At 40.7% G+C, this 24,623-nt stretch overlaps 1 protein-coding gene and 1 long non-coding RNA gene across 2 annotated transcripts in view; both read right to left on the minus strand.

The window, feature by feature from the left end:
• LOC136851922 (uncharacterized) overlaps window positions 1-24,623 on the minus strand; it is a 489,330-nt gene that overhangs the window by 351,863 nt on the left and 112,844 nt on the right. The window contains exon 3 of the mRNA XM_067126612.1: window positions 17,202-17,416. Coding sequence (XP_066982713.1) covers window positions 17,202-17,416 — 215 coding nt within the window. The remainder of the gene's footprint in view (window positions 1-17,201; window positions 17,417-24,623) is intronic.
• On the minus strand, window positions 21,056-23,409 carry LOC136848883 (uncharacterized). Its single transcript, XR_010856240.1, has 3 exons — window positions 22,727-23,409; window positions 22,446-22,592; window positions 21,056-22,255 (listed from the first exon to the last, which is right to left on the minus strand). It is a non-coding gene; the product is annotated as an uncharacterized lncRNA (long non-coding RNA).

Consider the following 24,623-nt stretch of genomic DNA (forward strand, 5'->3'; position numbering starts at 1 on the left):
GAAGTTGAATAGTATTACCAAAGACAATGCATTTCCATTGCCCTCTATCGAAGAGTTGTTAATTAAGGTCAGAGATAGTAAATTCTTCACCACCTTAGATTTGAAGTCAGGGTATCATCAAATACCTATAGACGAGAGTAGCAAGGAAAAGACAGCCTTTATAGCTAATGATCAATTGTTTGAATATAATTACCTCCCGTTTGGGGTAAAGAACGCTCCTGCTCATTTTTCACGTGTTATGATGTCCGTATTAGCTTTGCTATTAGGACATAGTGTATTTGTTTATTTAAATGACATAATCATAATAGGGGCTACAGTAGAAGAACACAAGAAGAACATTATTGAAGTCTTGGAAGCTTTAAAACGACAAGGTATGAAAATTAATTTAAGCAAATGTAAATTCTTTCAGCAAGAAGTTGAATTTTTGGGACACATCGTAACATCTGAAGGCCTTAAGCCTTGTGCCGATAAAGTAGCAGCAATTAAAGAATTTCCCCGACCGAGAAATGCAAAGGAAGTAGCCAGTTTCCTCGGGCTCGCAGGCTACTATCGTAAATTCATAAAAGATTTTGGTAAAATAGCGAGACCGCTAGATGCATTGAGAAAGCAGTCAAATTTTCATTGGGGACAGGAGGAAGAAATAGCTTTTCAAGAATTGAAGATTTCACTCACTAGTAATGAACTATTAGCTTATCCAAAGTTCGATCGACCATTTATAGTAACCACCGACGCAAGCAGTATAGCTATCGGGGGAGTGATTTCTCAAGTTGACGATGCAGGGAATGAAAAACCGATTTGTTTTGCATCACGAGCATTAAAAGGCCCAGAGAAGAATTACAGTACCTTCGATAGAGAGGCATTGGCTATTCTATGGATGCTGGAAAGGCACCGCTACTTTTTGCTGGGGCATAAAGTCAAAATTAACACAGATCATCGCCCATTGAGAGATTTATTCAAGAAAGGGGATTTGACCACTCGACAGGCTCGTTGGATAGAACGGCTGTTAGAGTTTGATATTTTGGGAATTGAACATATAGCAGGAAAAACAAATAAAGTAGCGGATGCCCTTTCCAGGAGTGCCATAATGGGAGTTACAACCAGAGCAGCAAAGAGAGAGGAACAACGACGGAAGAAACAATTGAATGCGTCAGAGGCAACAGATGTAGAAAACGGGAATAACTCGGTAACTCCGGAGCTGGCGAGAGAAAGAGGGGTACGAGTTGTGAAAACGAGAGACTGACCTTACTAGGGGTCAGCGAGCGAATGCCCTAGGAGTGAGAAAGGTGTGTGATTGATTTGTGTGGTTGGAGTGTTGGAGAGGTGATAAAGAGGCCAGAAGTCCGAGCCATGGATCGGACAGGTTAGAGCTTTTGTGAGGGGTGCGAGTAACAAGTTTCCCGATTTCCTCAAGGTGCCCAAAGATATCTTCTTCATTGAAGAGGATATTTGTTTTGTAAATATGAGAAGAGACCAGGCGATATCCGATTTCGCGTTGTCCTTCCTCCCTCTTTGGTAGAGAAAGCCATCCACATGATACATGTAAGTGCTTATGCGGGACATATAGGTATAGAAAGGTCCCTAAGGAGGGCACGAGAATCCTTTTTTTGGGTAGGAATGAAAGCAGACATTACAAAATTCATCAGCCAGTGCCACATATGTAATAGCATGAAAAACCACAGACACTCTATTCCAAAGGCTCGCATGTGGCCAGTAGAGCCAATTAAGTTTAACAGAGTGCATATGGATGTCGTGGGACCCTTCCCTCCTGGAGATGGCCAGTTCAAATATGTGTGTGTGATGGTGGATGCGTTCACGCGTTATACGCACACGTACGCAATGGTGGATAAGACCGCAACATCGGTTGCCAGAGCTTTGTGTTCATTCATAACGAAATTCGGCTGTCCTCGTACTCTAATCAGTGACAATGGGCGTGAATTTGTTAATGAAGTGATCAAGGAGCTGACAAAATTATTAAATGTGGAACATTTCACGATCGCGTCCTACCGCCTTCAGCCAATGGGTTAGTTGAATCCCACAATAGAGAGGTGACCAATATTTTGAAATACTTAGTAGCCGACAGTCCGAGTCAGTGGGTAGAGATGTTACAAATGGCGGAATTTGCACTTAATACGGCGTATAACGGCTCCATAAAAGATAGCCCATATTTTTTAGTGTATGGACAGGACCCTTCATTGCCATATACTGTGATCATGGACCCAAGAACTTTACCTTTATATAGTGTCGAACAATACCGGGTGATGTTCTGTAACCTAACCCAAAGAATTTTTCAGATAACGCAGAAACTTCTGTTGAGGGCCAATGAAAAGCATCAGACGCAATATGATCAGCGATTCCGCACACGAACGTCTAAGATACAAATAGGGGACAGAATCTATTTGAAAAGACTGCAACCGAGGAAACACAAACTTGAGGCCGCCTATTTAGGTCCGTACCGCGTGAAAGAAATAAAAAATGATACTGCAGTGATAAAGCATATTAGGACCGGTGTCCAAGGCGAATACCACTTATCGCACATGCATCCTGTCAAAGAAGATGTCCTGATGTGGCATCTGAATAAACCGGTAACCCCATTTCCGGGACTGCCTGGTTACCTGGGAGAGGAGAGTGAAGATGATATACAAGCATGTCTAGGGATCATTAACGGTGCACCCGACGTGCATACAGACGAGGGTCGCAAATATTGGTGTCATGTTCTGAAGTATGAACATTATTCTAAACGTATCTTTGCACCAACATGCCATGTTCCTTTTTAATCTTTTGTTTTGAGTTTGTGATAATGACTTTTCATGCATAAATTGAGACCAATCGTACTTTCTGTTTCATTTATTGTGTTGTACAAGTTCTTTAATCTTGATGATTGATAGCGATATGTTTGTTTTATTATTTTTTGAATTACAGGTTTTGTGTTCCGGTTTAATCAGAAATTAGATGTCTTAAAGTGGAGAGATATGAGAGTTTTTGTTATTTCATTGATTCATATGTGATTCATTTTTCATTAATGAACATGTTTGCAATGTGATGCGTGGAATCCAGAACAGACTTTAATTTGCCAATTGTAACCATGCAATTTGACCCTGGCTTGCTAAGTTTGATTTCTTTTCCAATTCTGCATGAATTATTAATTATTTGCGTTTTAGTCGGTAAGGTACTCAAATAATGGTGCACAAATGTAGAAAAAAAAGAGAAAAAAATGTATATAAATGAATAAAGAAAAAAATAGTTATGAGTTCTGCGGGACGCAGAACTTGTGGGGGGGAGTGGTGAGCTGGTCTATATAGAAAATCTACTAGACGCCTTGTGCGTGTGTGTGTGATCAGAGAGTAACGAATCGATAGATACCGCTGATTCATCGAATACCCATACGATCGTTGGCGGCTTGGCATGGGTGATTCAAATGAGTGCCATACATCGAAGACCCTTATTGGCCCATTTCGATTATGAGAGACCAGTCAGCTGAGGTCTATGACCCAAACCAGTTCAGTTTGAAAAGCAAAGAGTCAGTAGGGAGTGAGTGGTCGACGGGTCAAGTCGCGTTTCAAAGACAGGGGTCGGCGCGTGTTGTTTCAGAGTACCTTCCGATGATTATAACCTTAATATAATTACTAGCGTAATATTAGCAACAGGGCCCTGTGTAACTATTAAGGAAAATACACGTGTTAATTGTATCTTACGCATTTCATTGTACTGGTAGAACCCTTATATGATCGAAGATCAGGTCATATATATATATATATATATATATATATATATATATATATATATATATATATATATATATATATATATATATATATATATATATATATATATATACACACAGTATATAAGCTTCAAAAGTATATGGTGTCATTTGAAAGAAATTACAGAAGATAATAGGAAATACAGATGGAAGAGATCAGATCAGCAAACAAAGATAAATTAAGAAAATAAATAAATAAATAGATAAAAATGTTAATAAACTATTAAAGGTACAAGGAGTATTGCTTTAGGGTAGTAATGCATTGCATTTATGCTTAAACCTCTGAAGTTCTAATTGCACAACATCCTCAGGGAAGCCATTCCACAGTCCAACAGTAATATAAATAAAAGTCCTCTGGAACTGAAGTTCGACAGCGAGGCACATTTTCTGCATATTGCTGCTACTGTTCAGCCAATCTGGTCGCTCTTGGCAGGAAAAGAAGATCTGGGATCAGTTGTTAAAATACAACTTACAAAAAATTGACAATCAACAGACCATCCATCTATGGTCCAAGTTATCACTGATAATGTTAGGAAACAGAGGCCTACCACCACGAACCACTCTGTATATAAGGGGTAAATCTCTGGCAGAAGCAGAAATTCACACCAAAGAACAATATTCTAGTAGAGGAAAGCCAAATGACCTAAAATAGGTTGTGTTGATTTAACTGTTATAAATATATGAGGCCTTACGTATAATACCTAACTTCCATGTGGCATTTGCTGACACTTTTATTAGATGTTTTTCAAAAGTAAAATGTTAGTCAAAAGTTACATCAGGTATAGTCAAAGCTTTAGACTCATTCAGCAGAGTCCCATCCACCTGAAAGGGAGGATGGAGTGGAAAATCAGTACGAGATCAACAAATTAAAAAGGAAATCTTGCAGTAATCCCAAAACATATCCACCCAATCTAAGATTTTGAAGTTTTAAATATAAGTCCCGTATGATTTACTAAATCGAAAGCAACACTAAAATCTATCTGAATCACTGTTGACAATTTCTCCCTATGATGACTCAATTAATATTAACTCTCGCTCGTTGTTCTGGGTGAGGATACACAATCGAAGGACAATGGCTTCAAACCAGCACAAACAGATGGCGGCTACACAAAACACGAGTACATTTTCTAAATTTTATTACAAAAATAAACTATGACACAAAAAACATACACAAGCTGTTTAAAATTATGTTACTATGAAAAATATATGCAAATTTACAACACTTTTACGCTAATACGAACTGTAGCTGGATTTACATTCAAGAGCAAACTGAACAAAGAACAAAGGATGAATTTTCGGAACACGTGGCAGCTGAGTCAAGGCACAAAAAGTTACTTTAAGTCTACCACAATTTCACTGATATCGTTATTTAATCAAGCCTAGAATTTTGCCCATCGGGCTCACCAATGCTGTGCTACTTCGCAGCACGTTTCAGTCCAACACAAAAGTTGAGATGGGCATCGATTAAATTGGATTACAATTGCTATAATTACCTAAAGTCTCGTGGTCAATCTAGCAAGTGGCCAGTTGTGAAAGACAGGACACACACAAAAGCCCTTCTGATCTACTTGGTGCTAGAAGAAGGAATGAGGGGAGCCCTTCAACTTGGCTTCGTCAAAGAGCGTCCTCTTCAGAAATTTCAAGTTTTTGACTATGTTACTGTAAGCAAACTTCTTGGTTCCATTGCTCTAACTAATCAAAAGTGCAATGTATAGTGTATTCCTCAATAATAAAAAACATGTAACAAAAGAAACAGCAACATCATTTCAAATCAGAATCATCATGAAAGTCTTCCACATCACCATTAGCCACCACATAACTCATTAGGTCTCATTTGCTATTTCTACTGATCTCTAAACCTGACTAGATAGAGGATTTTGTCAGCAAAATCCCTGCAGATTTTGTGGACAGCCTTCCTTCCAGAGGAATCTGACAGCTAGGGAAGACAATTATGTTAAGCATGACATCTAAGAGGAGACAACGCTCGGGTCTGAATTGTGCCCCAACTGCAACTGGAGGCCTCACAATCGAAGTTGGCTTGCAGCACAAACGTGGTACTGGACACTATTGCATGCCTTACAATGACAACACAGTGCATAGAAACAATGAGAATGTGAACAAATTGCATAATGGTGCTCCTCTCTCTTTCGGTAGCACAGAGAATAAACATCTTATCCTAACTATAAGGGTCCCTGGACTTTCCCATAGTCCCATATTGTTCCTCCTCAAGGAATAAATGTTCTGATACAACACTACAGTTTGCCCTCATGGAGCCAATGTCCCATTTCCTCTTGTTGGATTAGATCTGCTTTTCTTTTGGGTCTACCTTGAGTTCTGTCTACATTCACTGTATCCTGTTTTTTGCTACTATCTTCGCCCTGTCTCTGAATCATTATCAGTTATTTCATGATAGTCAATATTCACTGTCATACTTTCACTATCATGCACATTACTGTCATTACCACTTTCAACACTTACGAGTTCGGTATCATTGTACACTTCACTTGGGATGGTATCACAGTTATGGTCTGCATGTCTGTCATTTGCTTTCAACATGATAATTTGTTCGATCGGCACTAGACATTCTTCACCTTCAGACAGGACTTTCGCAGATCGAACAACATCATCCTCTCCAGGGTATAGTTGTATAATTCTTCCAAGAGGCCAGAAGTGTAAGAGGAATTATGCTCATGGGTTTAAAATATCAGTTGGGATGCCAAGGTCAAAAATGTGTCTTCTTGGTACATCCAAGGTTTATTCTTAATAATCATAAGTAGAAATTGGATGTAGGCATAGTAACCTCGATGGTTTTGAATTCTTGGCACTTCCTAAGGGATAACTTCCATTGATTGCACATCTAAATTATCACATCTGAGTTGAACCCAAAAAACATGGTGCTGGACGGGGATATAACAAGATGCCAAGCTCTCCTTTTTTTTGGGGCACCAAAAGGTTGCCTGATGAATGATAGTTCCCACTAGCATTCCCTTAATACAGTTAACAAAAACGATAATTCTAACATGAGTGTTACATCCCGGCCCCAATGTACACCATAGCACAGTGCATTCAGAAACAAACATGAAACACCTCAAACTAGACAAGAAACGTTAAATATAATTGTAAACATTACACACAAAAAACCATGGTATCAAAGAGCACAAAGAATTTTATATTTAAGTTCATCATTAAGGTCAACTAAGATTAAGCAGTAAAAGAATCATTTACAGCACCTTCTAACAAGCAAATCCTGGTCGCTGGCCTTTCATAGGTATCAGTTTCTGTTTTTACATCAACAGAGCGCACTAGGCTATCTGTGCCCTTATGAGTACCCACCACCAACCCCAAGTGCTACTGACTGTGAAGGGTAGAGTCCTGGTTGACAAGTACTAGGCCGTCAACCTCTAAGCTTCTTTGAGGTTCCATCCACTTACAGCGCTTTTGGAGGTTAGGGTTAGGCAGATATTCCATGAGCCACCAGTGGCAGAAAACATCAGCAAGGTACTGGACTTGTTTCCAGCGTCTTTTGTACTGATCTTGCTCCACAAACTGCCCAAGTGGTAAAGAGGGCCCTGATCGCAGCATCAATATGTGGTTCGGCATCAGGACCTAGCATCTCTTGGATCATTTGGCAACTTTGTGATGGGTTGGTTATTTATGATTCCCTCCACCACCATCAGCAGTGTTAATAGGGCCTCATCATCCGATATCTGCTGTGTGATGAAGCCAGCAAGTACAAGTCTGATGGTCCTTATCTGTCTCTCCCATACTCCACCCATATGCGAGGCAGCTGGGGAATTAAACTTCTAGTCAATTTCTTTCTTTAGCATGTGGGCATGAATTTGATCTTGATTCCACCGCTGGACTGCTCTCTTCAGTTCCTGCTGTGCTTCAATTAAGTTGGTGCATTTATCAGACCAGATCTCACTGGGTTGCCCTCTCCTGGCAGTGAATCTTTCCAAGGCATGAATAAAACTATCTGTGTCCATGGACAGTGCTACAGGGTGTATGGCACATGTGATGAAACAGGTGAGCACACAACCATACCTCTTCACCTCTGAATGTCCCTTCTTGACCATGAATGGTCCAAAAATAATCCACTGCTACTCGGCTGAATGGAGGCTCAAAGGGTGTGACACGGGATGTGGGTAGGCTAGCCATGTATTGGATTTCGGCTTTTCCGAACATTCTTTTGCAAGTGAAACAATGGTGGACAACACTCTTCACCAATTTTCTTCCCTTCAAAATCCAGAATTTCCTCCTGGTCTCAGCTAACACAAGCTCCACTCCAGAATGTCCAATGGCTTGGTGATAGCATTGTACAATTAATCTTGAAACAGTGTGTGCATTGGGGAGAATCACTGGGTGCCTGCATCTTCTTCAGTCTCTGAGAGTAAGTTATGCTAAGTTCACACATTCACGTATCAAGGCACGCATGCCCACGCACGGCCACGAATGGGGCGGAGCCAGAAAGTACATAAACACAACGCAAATACAACGTAAATGTACCGTAAGTACTGTGTAAATGCAGCAGCATGCGGCGCGACCGTTACGGACCACCTGGCCGTGCGCTGGGGGGCAAGAACCTTTCGACCTGCTCAAAACCCTGCGTGGGTGGCCAGGTCAGCTGTCAGGTAGCGTGGCCCGACCCGTACAGCGTGGCGCCACCCGCGGGTTGACCGCGCAGCTGCCACGCCCTTACCTGGGTACCCACGCTGCTCCAGGGCACTGCGTGGCTGTCAGAATGGCGTGGGAGTAGACGCGGCAACGCTGCCGCATCCCCCGCAACCGCGGAGATGTGGCAACGCTTTGACCTGGGATAAAAGGGACAGGCGGCACGCTTTCAGGTCATGTCCGGCTCTATCTTCTTCCCAATTACCAAGTATTGATGAGAGTAATATATCATGGATTTGAGCAATATCTTTTATTAAATCAACTAAAATAAACAGAAGTACACAAATGCACAGGGCAAAATAATCCTGAATTGATACATTATTGATTTTTAAATAAGTCCAAAATAAATACAGGAACAGAACAGAAACAATGTACTTTCAAAAATGATAGAATTATCATATCAGAATAGATTCCATGTTAAGAAATTATTAAAAAGGGCAAAATAACTACATCTTTCTTTTATTTATATGTATGTTTGTTTCATATTGATTAAACATACATTTGCAAAGTCATGTCCCGCTCTATCCTCTTCCCAATTACCAAGTATTGATGAGAGTAATATATCATGGATTTGAGCAATATTTTTTATTAAATCAACTAAAACAAACAGAAGTACACAAATGCACAGGGCAAAATAATCCTGAATTGATACATTATTGAATTTTAAATAAGTCCAAAATATATGCAGGAACAGACATTTAAGTAATTACAACAATCAGGTATGCAGGAGAGTATTCCTTCAGCATGTTACGATGTTCCTTTGCATCCCTCGTTGCAGTGTTGCCGGTCACGGTTGGAAGGGCTGCTCCTAAGGACGGGTCACTCCTCCAGCTACCAGGGATGACAGCATGTGTGACAGGGTGCTCCTGATCTCCTTCTTGTCTTCGTGCATTTCTTCTTATGATCATATTGTGCAGAACACGTCATAATGACCTTGCTCCATCCTTTTCTGCAGGTACGGCCACGCCCACACCCTCCTCGGCCGCCTTTTTTTCTGCTCTATGTGCTTTGCAGCAATCATTGCAAGCTCCAGTAATAACATGACGTGCACATACTCAATGACATGTGGCAACATTTCTGGTCTATCCCTACTTGCTGTAGCTATAAGTTGACGCATTTCAGCTATGTTGTCCATGTTGCTTCAGCACGTTGGTAGTATGTCTTGTCGCTGTGGTATTACGGCATTGACTAGCCTCACATGTGCAGCTGCCGGCCCTTATATAGCTGGGGTTTAACCCCCGCAGTACGTGGGGCCAACGTGACATTTGCGTAACTCAGTTACGCAGAACGCAACACATACGGTATACGTACGTTGGTGTTACGTGCTCTGCCACGCACTACTTCTGCCTGCGCCGCCGCTTGTTGGTCAGCGTCACGTCACCCTTACGCAGTGCATACATTTGCGGCGCACTATAATACGCATGCATCACGCACATCGTCCCGTGACACGTATCCAGTTGGGCGGGGCTTATTTTCTTGCGTATGCGCAAGTTTCACAAATTCCGGCTGTGCCTGAACATGCGTGACTTGATACGTGAATGTGTGAACTTAGCATTAGTCTTCCTCTCACTCTCAGAAAACCTTCCTCTGCCTTTATGGAATTCAACTTCTTCAGCTGTGATAGTTTCACTGGGAGTGCCTTTTAAACATACAAGATTGTCTTTCTCGGCTTCACAAACCCCATTCACAGTGATAGGGCCAACATGAGGTTTCTTTATTAAGTAATACTTAAATCTTCTGTACCACACTACAGCTTTCTTCAGTTTAAACCATGAAGAGTAATAGTTCAGCAGTGTGCTGTTATGATCAGCTTCCCTCTTAGTGCTGTATGCCACTGGAGTTGCCTTTAATTCCAATTATTCCTCTAATTCAGAACATCTTAATGCTGGTTGAGTGGGCCATCCATGCTCCTTACATTGTAAGAATCCTGGGCAATGTATCCTGCGATCATTTTTCAGCTGGTTTAATGCAGACAGTCCATAAGATGTCTCATCAGTCTCTCAAACATTCCAACCTTCCAAGGTGAACATGGAGACTGGAAATATCATTGTATCCCTTTCTCTCAAATACAACTGAGTCATGTCCTCATTGCAGAGATCGGCTAACAAGTTGCCTGCAGATTTGAAGGTAGCATGGTTATCAGAGTTGATGGTAGCTAGGGTGCCATGGCAGGCAGCAAATTTACGAAGACATAGAACAAAAGTGTCAGCACTGAGGTTCGTCACCAGATCCAGGTGGACTGCACCAGTGCTGAGACACATAATTAGAAGGATGTATGCTTGACCCTCCTGGATGTTGAATGAGCCTGTATGGTCAGTCCTTCATTTTGAAATGGTGTCATCAGAGTCACATAAGCCCTTGGTAGCTGGGGTTGAGGAGGCTACTACAATGGTGCTCTGAGCATCTGCTTTCTCCACCTTTCTCCAAATATCTACACAAAGTAGGCCATTGATGGCATTGTTCTACATACACTGGCTTGGTTAAGGGATTATCTGTAATTTTCAGAAATTTACACAAATGATTCATTATATTGTAAAGAGAGCTGTAGTTGGATATACTCTCTGAAAGTGAAGTAATGGAGCAGGATGTGCTGGCTGAAGTTCCTTCTGCAACTCTCATATTGCAGACTTTGCTATTGATGAAGATATATCATCTCGGGAGTCATCAGTTGCTGCCACAGAACCTGGGTTATGTAACATGGCTGGGCCTCTTGCCCACAAGGATTGCTTGTGAAGTTGCTTAATGTCTGTCCAGCATGATAGCACATCCGCAGGATTCTGCATGGTGAAAACCTACTGCAAGTCAAAAATGCACTCCTGTAGAATAAAAGATGCTTCCCATGCCCTGTTGGCTATGAATGTATTCCTGTTTTCAATTTTGCTACCCACCCATGAAATAGCTACTTTACTATTTCCCCAGATCATTACTTTACCAAATTTAAAGATCTGGCTGAGATACTTGGCTAATCTGGCCCCGACAAGTAGAGCCAATAGTTCTGATCATGGAATCGTTAGCGTGTTTCTTTCGAGGGGCAGTTCTAAGTTTTGCTGTTAAAAGACTGGTCTCCCCATTGACGTTTCTAGCATAAGCTACTCCCCCATAAGCTTTCATTGAAGCATCACAAAAAAACAAGTAATTCTGAATTCTCTGAAACTACTCCCCTTTTGAACTTTAATTGATCAATCTCCATAAAATCAGCGGGGATTTCTCTCATTTCTGTTGCTCTCTCAAGGTTAGCAAATCGTCCCAATCCACTTTCTTGTTCCACAGAACTTGCAAAAAGGTTTTACTTTTGACAAAAATCGGGGATACAAGGCCTAAAGGGTGAAAGTTGGACACAACTAAAGACTGGATCTTTCGTTTGGTGGGTACCCATTTATCATTTATCACTCCCTTCCCCTTGAACAGTTTATGTGACAAAATGTCAGACTCACGGTTCCAAACCATTCCAAGAATTGGAATTTCCACTGGCTTTTCAACATGAACTTCAGAATCAAATTGCGAATTGTAACTAGCCCATCCCCTAAGTGGCAAGTGAGTGTGTTCCAAAATTGCTTTGACTTGAACTGAATCTTGCATCGTTTTCTCAACTGAATCATATGTCTTAATAAAACTGTCGACGTAAAAGTGCTTTATGGGCTCATCCCTACCCTCCCTCTGCAGATGAGTTTGTAAGACCTGTTGCGAGTGGTAGGGGCTCGAGGTTACGCCAAATAAGACTGCTTTGAATTCAAAAGTGGTAATTTGGATGAATTTCCTGGCCACAGAAAACAAGCATATTTGGCATCCTTGGGGTATAGATAACGCAATGAAACGTCTAAGGAATATCAGCGGTAACAGCATAAGGCTTGGACCTGAATTTTAACAACAAAATCAAATAACACTTCTACTAAGTTAGGGCTGGCATATAGGCACTCGTTAAGTGACTGCCCACCACTATGCTTTGAAGAAGCATTAAACACTACTTGGAGTGGTGTGGTCGCGCTTTCCTTAACTATCCCAAAGTGAGGCATATAATAGCCCTCGATGACTGGTCTTGGCACTTTTTGAATGAACCCAGTATCTACGCATGTTTGGATCACATCGGAACACTGCAGATGGTACACAGGATCATGACTGAAACAAGCTTCCAGTGATTTCATGTGAGCAATTGCAAGCTTATAGTTGGTAGTTGGCCTCTCGCAATCATGGAATGGCAGACTGACCTGGTAACCTCATGAGGTTTGTTTAACGCTCCTCACAACACGTTGCTTCGTGGCATGGTGTGAAACAGTGAATTGCTCATTGAGGTGAATGCCCAGCATGTCTGATCTCCACCACTCATCAGCATCATGCTCAGTCTCTTGAATTCTACACACATGTAAAGTTCTTACAACAGACGTATCAATGCCCTGTCTAGCCGATCCTGGCAGTCTACAGTAGGGGGATATTCCATTAGGTGTTACAAATAAGGTGATGCCATCGCAATTTTCTAATTCATACACAAAATAATTGAAATAATCAGCACTAATCAAAATCTGCACGTTTTCAAGTGTGTCACTTTCAACCTCCTGATCAGCAAGTGTGTAACCTTTCTGCTGCAAATGCTCTCTTACATTCATTAGCCCAACATGGTGAATGAACATGTTTACTTTATCATGAACTAACAACCGTAACCTCAAGACTCATTGGCCTATTCTCAGCCGACATGCTCCTAAGTTAAACTCCCCCTCCATCACATCAGTTGCAAAGGGTGCAATATTCAATGCAACCTTTTTGATGATGGGGAGTTCCAATTCAGTGGCCAAATGGCTACAAACAAAGCTCCTTTTTTTGACTTCTGGTGTTGAAAAATACTTGGATCACACATTCCTTATTATTATTACCATGAATGGCAGCTGAAGCACTAGGCAATAAAGTAGGTGGCAAGTCCATGCTACTAGGAGAATTCAATAGTCTAGAGTTAACAGATGGCTTCTCATCTGATTTGTTACATTGGTTATTTACATTGTGCTTTTTTTTGGGTCTGAGTGGTGGCCTCAGACACAAGGTTTGATCTAGGAATGATGTTACTAGTTGAAGCTACGTTAAGATTTCGATTAGATTTTATGTTATTTGAACAAATGAGGGTACGGTGACGTCTCCACAAATTTTGCAGTTTTGATTGCCATGGCAGTCATGACTATGATGTCCTTTCATAAGGCAACTGAAACGTTGTTGGTTTTGCAATAAGACCCTCTTACGGTCATTTACACAGAAAAAATTGGGACAATCATTCACAGAATGCCCTTTATTGCAAAAGGGGAGGATTTGATGTGAGCAGCAGCTGATGGTTGTTCGGTCTTAGGCTTTGAGGAGTTGGAAGATGGCATCATAATTGCAACATCACTCAAAGTACGAATGTGGAAGTCTAGAGCATCATACAGTTCAGTTACTGAATAATCTGACTTACGCAAAAGTTGACAACTTGAGGATAGACTCCCCCGGTGACATTTTTCTTGTTCACCAAGTTAAGTATTATCCCTTCCCCACCTAACACAGGACTAAGTTTGTCAATTTGCTCCAGTACAATAGCAAGCTTGATTCAGAACTTTCTGAGGTTTTCATGCTCAAACGTATGGGTAGCCAAATCCCCGAGGCAATTAAATAACAGAGCTAATGTCTGTTGTGAGTTACCACACAATTTGTCTAACAAACGGATTGCTACCTCATAGTTCTCCGCGGTGACGCTCAACAATATTATCAATCTAAGTGACTCATCTTCTAGCATGCTAAGTAGGAGTGTGAACTTAGTGATCGCATTTAGCTCTGAACGGTTGTGCACATAGACATCGAAAAGCTGTTTGAATGTTGTGTACTCGCTCATATCCCCTTTAAAGACAGTTAATTTAATCTCCCTTAATTTCCCCTGAGATGGTTGATAAGTTTGCGAAAGCTGGAGACCCTCGCCTGAAGGGCGCCTTTAGCAGCTCCAGCCTCGCTGAGTGCATTGCATATGCCATCATTAGAGACATTCCCTAACTTAACACCAGATTTAAAAATGTTGGTAAGTTCGTCATGATCTTGGTCGATCTTTTTAATGCGATCCCGATACGTCTCTACAGGTTGAGTCCGTAACAGTTCTCGGTTGGACCCTTTGACATAATGACCATGGAGAGTTATAAAGGCTGTTGCCATAGCTGTCATCCTGACTACTTTAACAGTTAAGCACTCAGGCATTGCAAATTTCTGTGGTTATGTTGAAAATATCACTGCAGATCACCAGCATTTGACAGGTTTGGGCTTGTCCACTGCTAGATCATTGTCCCCAATGTATAAGACAACAAAATCATACGTATGTGTCCAGAATTCCACATCAATCAATGCTACCTGGAATAGTAGCCTAGCCACGTGCCTCCAGGCTTGTTACCTGTGTATCTGCCATTGAAGGACCAAATGTTGAGAATTCTCCCTACGATAACTCAAATTTTAATATTGACTCTTGCCCGTTGTTCTGGGTGAGGATACACAATTGAAGGACAATGGGGCCAAACCAGCACAAACAGATGGCGGCTACACAAAACACGAGTACATTTTCTAAATTTTATTACAAAAATAAACTATGACACAAAAAATACACACAAGCTATTTAAAATTACATTACTATGAAAAATATATGCAGATTTACAACACTTTTACATTAATACGAACTATAGCTGGGTTTACATTCAAGAGTGAACTGAACAAGGAACAAAGGACAAATTTCTGGAACACGTGGCAGCTGAATCAAGGCACAAAAAGTTACATTAAGTCTACTACAATTTCACTACTATCGCTATCTAATCGAGCCTAGAATTTTGCCCATTGGGCTCACCAATGCTGTGCTACTTCGCAGCACGTTTCAATTCAGCACAAAATTTGAGATGTTCATTGATTAAATTGGATTACAGTTGCTATAATTACCTAAAGTCTCGTGGTCAATCTAGCAAGTGGCCAGTTGGGAAAGACAGGATACGCGCAAAAGCCCGTCTGATCTACTTGGTGCTAGAAGAATGAATGAGGGGAGAGCTTCAACTTGGCTTTGCCAAAGAGCTTCCTCTTCAGAATTTTCAAGTTTTTAACTACACTTCTATAAGCAAAGTTCTTGGTTCCATTGCTCTAACTAATTAAAAGCGCAACGTAGAGTGTATTCCTCAATAATGAAAGACATGTAACAAAAGAAACAGCAATATCATTTCGAATCAGAATCATCACGAAAGTCCTCCACGTCACTCATTATCCACCGCGTAACTCGTTACGTCTCGTTTGCTATCTCTGCTGATCTCTAAACCTGACTAGATAGAAGGTTTTGTCGGCAAAATCCCAGCAGATTTTATCGACAATCACTATACTCAAATCCCTTATCAATTCCCTTGCGAATGGCTTGTCAAATCTTAGAGCTCTGCAGTTGCCTAACTGCTTCCTAAATGCGTACTGACTATTGGCTAACAATCCTTTGGATTCCACATTTTAGTTTAGTGGCTTAAAAATAAGTTTTTAAGCAACTTGGAGAGCACATGAAGAATAAAATCTGGCCTGTAGTTACTGCAGTCTGCAGATTTGCCACTCCTTGGAACAGACACTATTACAAAGTTTGAGTTTATCAGTAAAGATGCTAAGTCCACATAAAAATCTATAGAATCTACTAATCTTGGGAGACAACACACAATAAACATTTTTAAAAAACAAAGGGAAGAAACATCAGGATCTCTGTCCCAGCTATCATGATTATTAAGAATTCCCCAGCTTCAAATGCTCGATGAAACAGTTTAACCTCTTCCTTAGGGCCAGTAACCAATCTACCATCATCTGTTAGTAGTGGTAGGGTGGAAAGACGAGACGAGCCTGACCCAAAGTAGAAGATGCCAATTTGGTCCGCCAGAGATGGGGCTGAGTAATTTCTCCAAGTTTCCTCTTAAAGGAATTATTATTATTTCTGTCAGCCACATTGTAAATTCAATGTGCAGCACGGTGAGACTAGACAAAAATGGTGTGATTTTCATGTGGACGATTTCGCTTCCATACAGTGAATTTGGTCTATTTGTCATAGTAAGCTGATCTTCATGTATCATCAAACCATGGCTGGTCATTTTTCCTGATATTGATATCCTTTCTAGGAAGATACCTTACTCAAAATATCCATCAGTATTTCACTCAGCTTCTGTGAAACAAAGAGCTTTTCTGAGATGAGGAATCCGTGAAAGGAAACAAATTATAATGATCTAACCAACAGCTGAAGAATTAAATGCTGAAAATGGAAGAGTTCAACTAATAATAATCTACCTAAAAGACACACATAAATGATGAGAATCGGAGAGGATCAAAGCTTCAAAACTGCACATATTAAAGCATATTATTTGATATTACCTAATGCCTTTTTATGCTGGTAAGGTACTGTTTTATATCTCCTTGAAAATAATTTTCAAAATGTAAAATATTGTTTCATATCCTAGCTCTTTGTTTATTAATATTTTTCCTTACCACCAAAAACATCTGGCGCCCCAAAGTCCCGAGGCAAAAATGCTTGGCCCCAATCGGAAATTCCATTCCGATCGGGAATGCAGTGAATTGCATACATTGAGGTAACGTCTCTATATCGGTAAAGTTTCCATTAATTAGGGTCACCATAAGCGGCTGTAAATGAAACATTTGTTTCCGCAATCAGCAAACGAGTGAACGGAAATGTTGTTCATGCGATCAAAATACATCTCTTATTGAAAACTATTTAAAGATACCTTAAAATAGATTTGCATTGTGAAGATCTAGCTCATACCTATAACTGTCAAGTTGATTCTTGTGTTGATGGTAGGAGAAAGAGAAAAATCCGCCCTACAGCGGTAGATTCCGGCGTCGTCTGCCTCGACCTTTTCGACCAAGAGAGCAGCAGTTGATTTGTCACTTCTGAAGAAGGTCCTTCGAGCCATGGTGGAGTTCGTATCGGGTTTCATTTCCTTCGGGCGGCCCCCTTGAAGTTCCCGGTAATCATAACTAAAGAAAAAATAAAGACAACAATAATTATCATCAGTGTCATTAGTCATGCGGAAACAACTCTTATTAATTTGAAAAATTAACGGAAAAACCAGTATCAACCTTCATCGTCTAAAAGATTAGTAAAAGTAAAGAATTTTTATGGGAACATTTTAAGAGATCTATATATTAAAAGAGGAACTGTAGATTTAGCTAAGATATACCTTCACATTCTTCATCTATTTTATTTATATTTCATATTTACACCTTCATTTCGGATCTATGTCCATCAGCTTCTGTAAAATGAAGAGAGCATTCATGCAAATAAATTATGGAAAAATTACAAAAACCATTCATGACACATAAATCTTTCCTGACATAAATTTAAACAAACGGTTTCATACTAAAGGCGCAGTTATCCATATTTCGACTGAGCTCGAGCTTTCTTGTATCGAAAGACTTGTCGATCCAGTTCAAACAGAGATTTACACAAAGGGCTAAATTCAACAATACCAAATTAACGTTTTTATGGTTTCAGAACTAATTAATGCATAATTTCCACGTGAAATGGAATATGGATAGTGAATTTCATAAAACTTCTATCTCAGATTGGTTTCATTAACTTGACAATCAGTATTTCGAAGGGGGACTAAAGACCGTTCCTTAACCGTTCGCAAACCGACTCCCATATAGCAAAAGGAGCTGTTTGTATAACAAAAGGTGTATAACGCTGACAGTGTAGGGGACTTTGTCGTGGTGTAGGATCTTAATTATTTAATTTCATTGACACAATACATCAATAGAAAGCTTATGACAAGGTGTAAATTTTTCTAGGCCATTGGAAGGTTAAATTCAAAATGGCGTCCAAGATGGCTGCCCAATAGGTAGAATAATGAAAAGGTGGACTAATATTGTAATAAACGAAACTAAAATTACTTTTTTGTGAAACTTTTGGGGATATTTAACGCATTTCTAGAAAAACTTTACAAACCTCAGCAATATTCAGAGCCACTGATATGTCTAATTTACAAAAAAAAGGAGTGTGCTTTCTACAACTCCACGACCAATTTTCATTGTTATCGAACATAATCCTTAGAAACTTATGACGGCATCACACATTGGCGATTCAAGACCGCGACCGTCGCAATTTGCTCATTACAACGAGGTTGGCATCCGACCAGCATCAATTGTGGGCCTCAAGCCTCAAAACAAAACAAAAAAAAAAGAAAAATCAGCTGATTACGACAACACGACATCATATGCACACGTTGAAATGAGATTACAAACGTGCGTAGTAGTACGCGACGGTCACCGATGATTCAGACGATGCCCACATTTAACGGGTTTGACAGGACCACGATGTCCATGAAGTCATGATGATTCATGACGATTTATGCCCGACTTATTACGTCACGTGCCGACAGACGCAATGGCAGCACCATGTGTCTTGCACATGGATGCCGCCATACATAAATGCCAGGTGAACTCTGCACTCACTATTCTTGTTGCAGTTGCAGACAGAGCAAGAAGGTGGACGGCACGGATTTGTTGAGCCTCATACCCGAGAACCTACATGATCCAGAATTAGTAGAATGTATTTTGGATTACCACGATGCCTTGTTGCAGTTAAGAATAGTTAAGTGCCTGCAGGAACGAAAACGCAAGAAGAAAATAAAACCAAGAAGGTGCTGGATCTGGCCTTACTTACAAAGAAGAGAGAAGAAAGGTTATTATGAGAACTTGATGAGGCAACTGAAACTCCAGAACTGTACCAGAATTTTGCCAGGATTACAGAGGAGCTGTTCAATGAAATTGTGGAATGGGTCATGCAATTACCCTACGTTTCCTTGCAACTTGAGAGTCATACAAGAGCCTGTCCTACCAATTCCGAGGAGCTCCCAACACGATCAGCGGTATTGTGCCCGAGATTTGTAGGGCCACTGTGGCTGCCTACGGAGATGAGGTCATGCAGGAACCCAGCACCCGAGAGTAATGGAAGGAGGTAGCCCATGGGTTTGCGCAACGATGGAATTTCCCACACACTCTTGGAGCAATAGACGGGAAACACATCGCATTCAGAACCCAGTCTTTGGAGGAACTCGTTATTTTAATTATAAGAAGTTCTACTCCATAATTCTACTAGGAGTTGATGACGCTGATTAAAAGTTCCTATACATGGATGTAGGTGCCATAGGGTCCGAGTCTGATGGTGGTGTCTTTGCCAAGACACAGCTTTGCAAAATGCTTGATTGACATGAATCCAACCTGCCTGCCCCTCAAAGATTGCCAAACGAAACTGAAGATAAACTCCCGGTCGACTATTTCATCGTTAGAGATGACGCCTTCGCTCTTATGAAGTATATGATGAAACCATACCCTGCACGAAGTCTGACAATACCTAGACTCATCTACAATTACTGACTAAGGAGGGCAAGACGTACAGTGGAGAATGCCTTTGGGATCCTAGCAAGCAGGTAGATATTATTCACAAATATTATCATCTTTATCTGGTCTTTAATATGAAATTCCTTTTGTGTGCCACAATTTCTTCTTTCATTAAGAAATACGTACTTAATATGAAATACCTTTTATATACCATCTCTTTCTAATATCTAAGGTTTTCAATTTGTATCCCACAGATTCAGTGTGTTTCACATCCCCATAAAACCTCATCATGATCGTGTCAAGTCTGTGGTGTTGGCCGCTCGTGTGTTGTACAACTTAATCATGACAAGAAATCTTCATGCCAGGAGTGAGGGAGATGAAGAGGACTCGGTGACACGTGAGGGCCTGCCTGGCAGCTGGAGGTCTGGAGAAACTTTATCAAGCGTGACTCTCCCACGGCAGACAGCATTCGTGACTGGCAAGGTTCAAGTTTCAACGTGACCACTTTTATGATTATGTAAACTCCCCTGCGGGCTCCATTCATTGGCAGGAATCAATGATTTAAGAAGACAGTAGAAAATGCCTTTTCATACTTAAAGTCATGTTGAAAATTTTTGTAACTTTCATAAATAAAATTGAAAATAAAAAATATATATATATATATATTACCAAATATATTGTCTTTTAAGTTGTACACAGTGTCATATTTATCTATTTGTGAAATTCTCAAAGTATATCAAGAATACTGAAAATCTTGAATGCAATATATATTTCACTCAAAATAGAAAACGCCTTTCCACCTATACACCTCAGAAAATTCTAATAAATTGTGTTTGATTGCAATCAACTCACTGACTTATTTGTATAAAATGAAATCATGTTTAAAAACTACGTAATAGTTAAAATTCAGAAATATTTATATTAGAAAATATATTTTATTTTATGTTGTATTCTGTGTCATATTTTAACTCTATATGGAGACGCGTAAGTCACTGGCGTACACAATAGTGTTAGTGGGGGAAGTTGTAATCCCTTCAGTAGACATGAATATATTCTACTATCTCTGTCGAGAAAGGTTAGCCTAGGCTGAAAACCTAGTCAACATCGGCAAGGCCTGGCATAACCTATCCTAGTAACTTAAGATTGCAAAAATCTGAACCTTACATATATAAAATAATTTAGGATTACCAAATTGTGGCAATAAGTCTTGCAGCTAAAATCTTCTTTTGACTTAGTGGCTCGCCCTTGAATCGAGGTATATAATCTTGCCAGCTATTCTGAAAATACTTCAAAAGTACTGCTAATTTTGATTTGCATTTTCTTAAAAGCTTCATTTTCTCTTTATCTAAACTTATGCAAATATATCATGTCCTCATTCATATCCAGTTTAATATTATTGATTTGCACATTATTTTTTACAAGTTTTAAGTATTTTTTCTTTAACTGAACTTATGAAAATGTCAACCTTCATTCATCTCCAGTTCAATAACCTTGAAAATATTGGAGAATGGTTTGTAGTTAAAGTTGTTGCCCAAAAATTACTGTGTTCAACATTCCAAGTAAAATGCTGTTATAGAAATTGCTTATTGCTTTTAAGAAAGTTTAGTACATACACAATGTAAACATTTTCCACAATGTATTATACTATAAAAATATACATATATACAATTTATTATTGTTAACAATAATACAAAGAACAAAAAATGGAACCAAAATACACTTTAGTACGAATCACAGACAAAAGGTGCAACAAGAATAAAAAAAAAAAAAAAAAAAGGCACCACAATACACTAGGTTAGGTTAAGGAGTACTAGAGTGAGCCAGCATCATAAGAATGGTTTTTTTGGGACTTTCACTAGAGGGAAATATGTTCTCCAAGAAATTGTCACTGGGGCCTTGGCTGATATTGGGCAGTGTCGGAGGCAACGGTGGTGTCATGGCTAAGGGTATAGACAACCCACCCCCAGGAATACTGCCTGCCCAAGAAGACAGCCGTTGAAGTTGAGCTGCTTGCTGTGGCATCAGGCAGTAATGTTGTTCGGGTTGCGGCGCAAAGGATGTTGACGCAACAGGAGGCTGATGAGGTGCGAAGGATGTTGAAGCAACAGGATTGTGAGGTGCAAAGGATGTTGAAGCAACAGGAGGCTGAGGTGTGGAGGATGTTGAAGCAACAGGCGGCTGAGGTGGGAAAGATGCGGGTGACTGCGAGTCTTGTTCCATTTCCAAAAACGGACATCTCCCGTGTGAGAACAGTTCAAAACTCACTTTGAATTTCCCTTTCCCTTCTGCTGTCGCCTTCTTCATCCTCTCAGCAAAGCAGACCAGCTCCACTTCCATGTAGGAGTAGGAGAACGGGTCAACCTTAAAGAAATCCTTTGCCATCTTCTTCAGGAAGAGATTTCACTGGACCTTTCTGGAAGTTGGCTGAAGGTGCTCCAACAGTGCCTTCTTGGCTGCCTCAGCGTTTTCAATCACCTAAAAAAGTAAAAAGAAATATTGTTAATAAATACACAAAAGTAATATATTTCGTTGCAGAAATGAAGAACAGGAAAACTGGGCAATAAAAAATTTCTATATAGTTAATGTTATGAAACTCAAACATCAATCAAAAGTTCATCAATATGTTTGCTATATGTTTCAGGATTGAAAATAATAAAATATTAACCTTATCAAGGATGCACTCATCACCCTCCTGTTCATCAAACTTCTTTGTAGGCCTCCTTTCCTTGATGGTGGGGAAGATACTTCCTTCGTCATCTCACCGGCAACAACCTGTGCGTCAAGAGGCATCAGGAAGGACAGCAGCAGCGGACTGTAGAGAAAGAAAAATGAAATGTATTAATAATTTTGGGAACAGCATATATGAAACATGAAAACCTTTGTATCGAGATATTTAATAATCAGGAACAAACAACATATGAAACCAATACAGGCCAGAACAATTACCTCTTTCAATCCAAGGGTCTTTGGCTTCTTCCGATGGACAATGTGTTTCCTGAAGCAGCTGAGTGTTGTCAGGATCCACTTCTCCCTGTCCATGAGGTCCCTCACTGCTGCCTAGCCGCTCTGTCTTTGTCAACCGCCCATACCTCGTTCTATCGGACTTTAGCCACATGTTGAGCCGAGCTGCAGTCAATGGCAGTGTGGCGGTATTCACACCCACAAACAACACAACACGCAACACTCACCCTGATCTTCGGTTGCTGGAGATGGATAAGGTCCACGGTCGCCAATCACAGCACACACCCACGAAACAAAAAAACTTAAACCGACCCTCCACCAACAACGAACCAACAAAAAAAAGAAGAGACACATGAACCATTAATGTGGTCCCAAAAAACAGACGAACTCCCGTTCACTTTCAAGGTTGGACCTCAACTGCCCAAGACTTCCCCAAAAACCGAAAAACTCCCGACAGACCGACAGACAGAGAGACAGCCGTAAAACCAACTCCAACAACCGAACCACTCACAATGACAATTACTCTCTCTCTCTCTCTCTCTCTCTCTCTCTCTCTCTCTCTCTCTCTCTCTCTCTCTCTCTCTCTCTCTCTCTCTCTCTCTCTCTCTCTCTCTCTCTCTCTCAAAACGTTGGGAAATGCTAAATAAAAACAAATTTCTGATCCCTCTATAGCAGGTTGAGGGACTTGGCCTTCTCTGCCATGTTTTGAAGTCCATAAGGTCCCTGTCATACAGGAAGGGGTGCTCCTACAGCCATTCTCCCAACATTCTCTCAGTGTCATTGGATAAGAAAATGCCATTTTCTTCCAACTATGCTACTTGCTGCCCTCCACTTCTATCGTCGACTTCTGAATCACTGACTTCCATGGACAGGGGGTCCTCCCCGAAGACTTGCACTTGGGGTCTTCCTCAGCAGAAGTACATGGTGCAGAAGAGGTGCCTGGAGAGACGGCCTATGAGGTGTCATACGGAGCAATCTTCTTCACCTTCACGACATTCTGGGGCCTGGTGAATGCTAAGCAGCGCAGGTCACGTGTAGAGGTCAGGGATGATGAAAGACGAGTGAGGATGGAGATCCTGGGATGCTCCCTTTTTTGCCTGCGAAGCAAGTGATTCAGTCAGACTACTGGATGGCGCATGTCGACACTGCTAGTTACGTCTGACAATCCCATGTTGACGCCGTCTTGTCAGTTGTGATGAAATTACAACAGTTGCGTCATGCTGCATGACATAGCGACTTTTGACAGTCGTTGTGGCTCGACCGCATAGGTGCTGTGCAGCCTTGCGCATACGCCATCACTTGGCGGATGTCGCCAAACTCGGCGATGAGGTTACAAATCATGCCGATTGATGCTGATCTGGTCGTTTGTAGAGTGTAACCGCGTCGTAATAAGCCAATTACGATGGTCGCAGTCTCGAATCGCCAATGTGTGACACGAGCATTATATTTCAGTGGAATCACCAAAGAAAGACATTCATGAAGATGACACCAGAGTAACATCAACCTCACCTCTGTACTGCCCTAAATGGTAGGCTACTGTCACTATGGCCAGTAACAGTGTGACCATCCCAATTCGTTCCTCCAAATTGAGGTTACAGTCTCTTTTTGGGCTCCATTTAATGGCTGTTAGAGTAGAAATTTTGGCTAAAAGAGTTCAAGATTCCTTTGCTTGTTTAATTTGTTACTAGATCACAAAATAGAGATATCTCCATTTACCCAGCATTATATCCATTTTTCTTTACAAAATATGCATTAGTAACACAAAGGCAATTTTAAGTAAGTATTAAAGATATGTCGGAGATAATACAGCAAGAGTACGCCATCAGCACTACAAGCACCATGACTGTCAGTCAGACGTAGACCACTTGCCTCTTTGCCAACA

This window comes from Macrobrachium rosenbergii, chromosome 1, assembly GCF_040412425.1.
Source record: "Macrobrachium rosenbergii isolate ZJJX-2024 chromosome 1, ASM4041242v1, whole genome shotgun sequence".
Classification (NCBI taxonomy): domain Eukaryota; kingdom Metazoa; phylum Arthropoda; class Malacostraca; order Decapoda; family Palaemonidae; genus Macrobrachium; species Macrobrachium rosenbergii.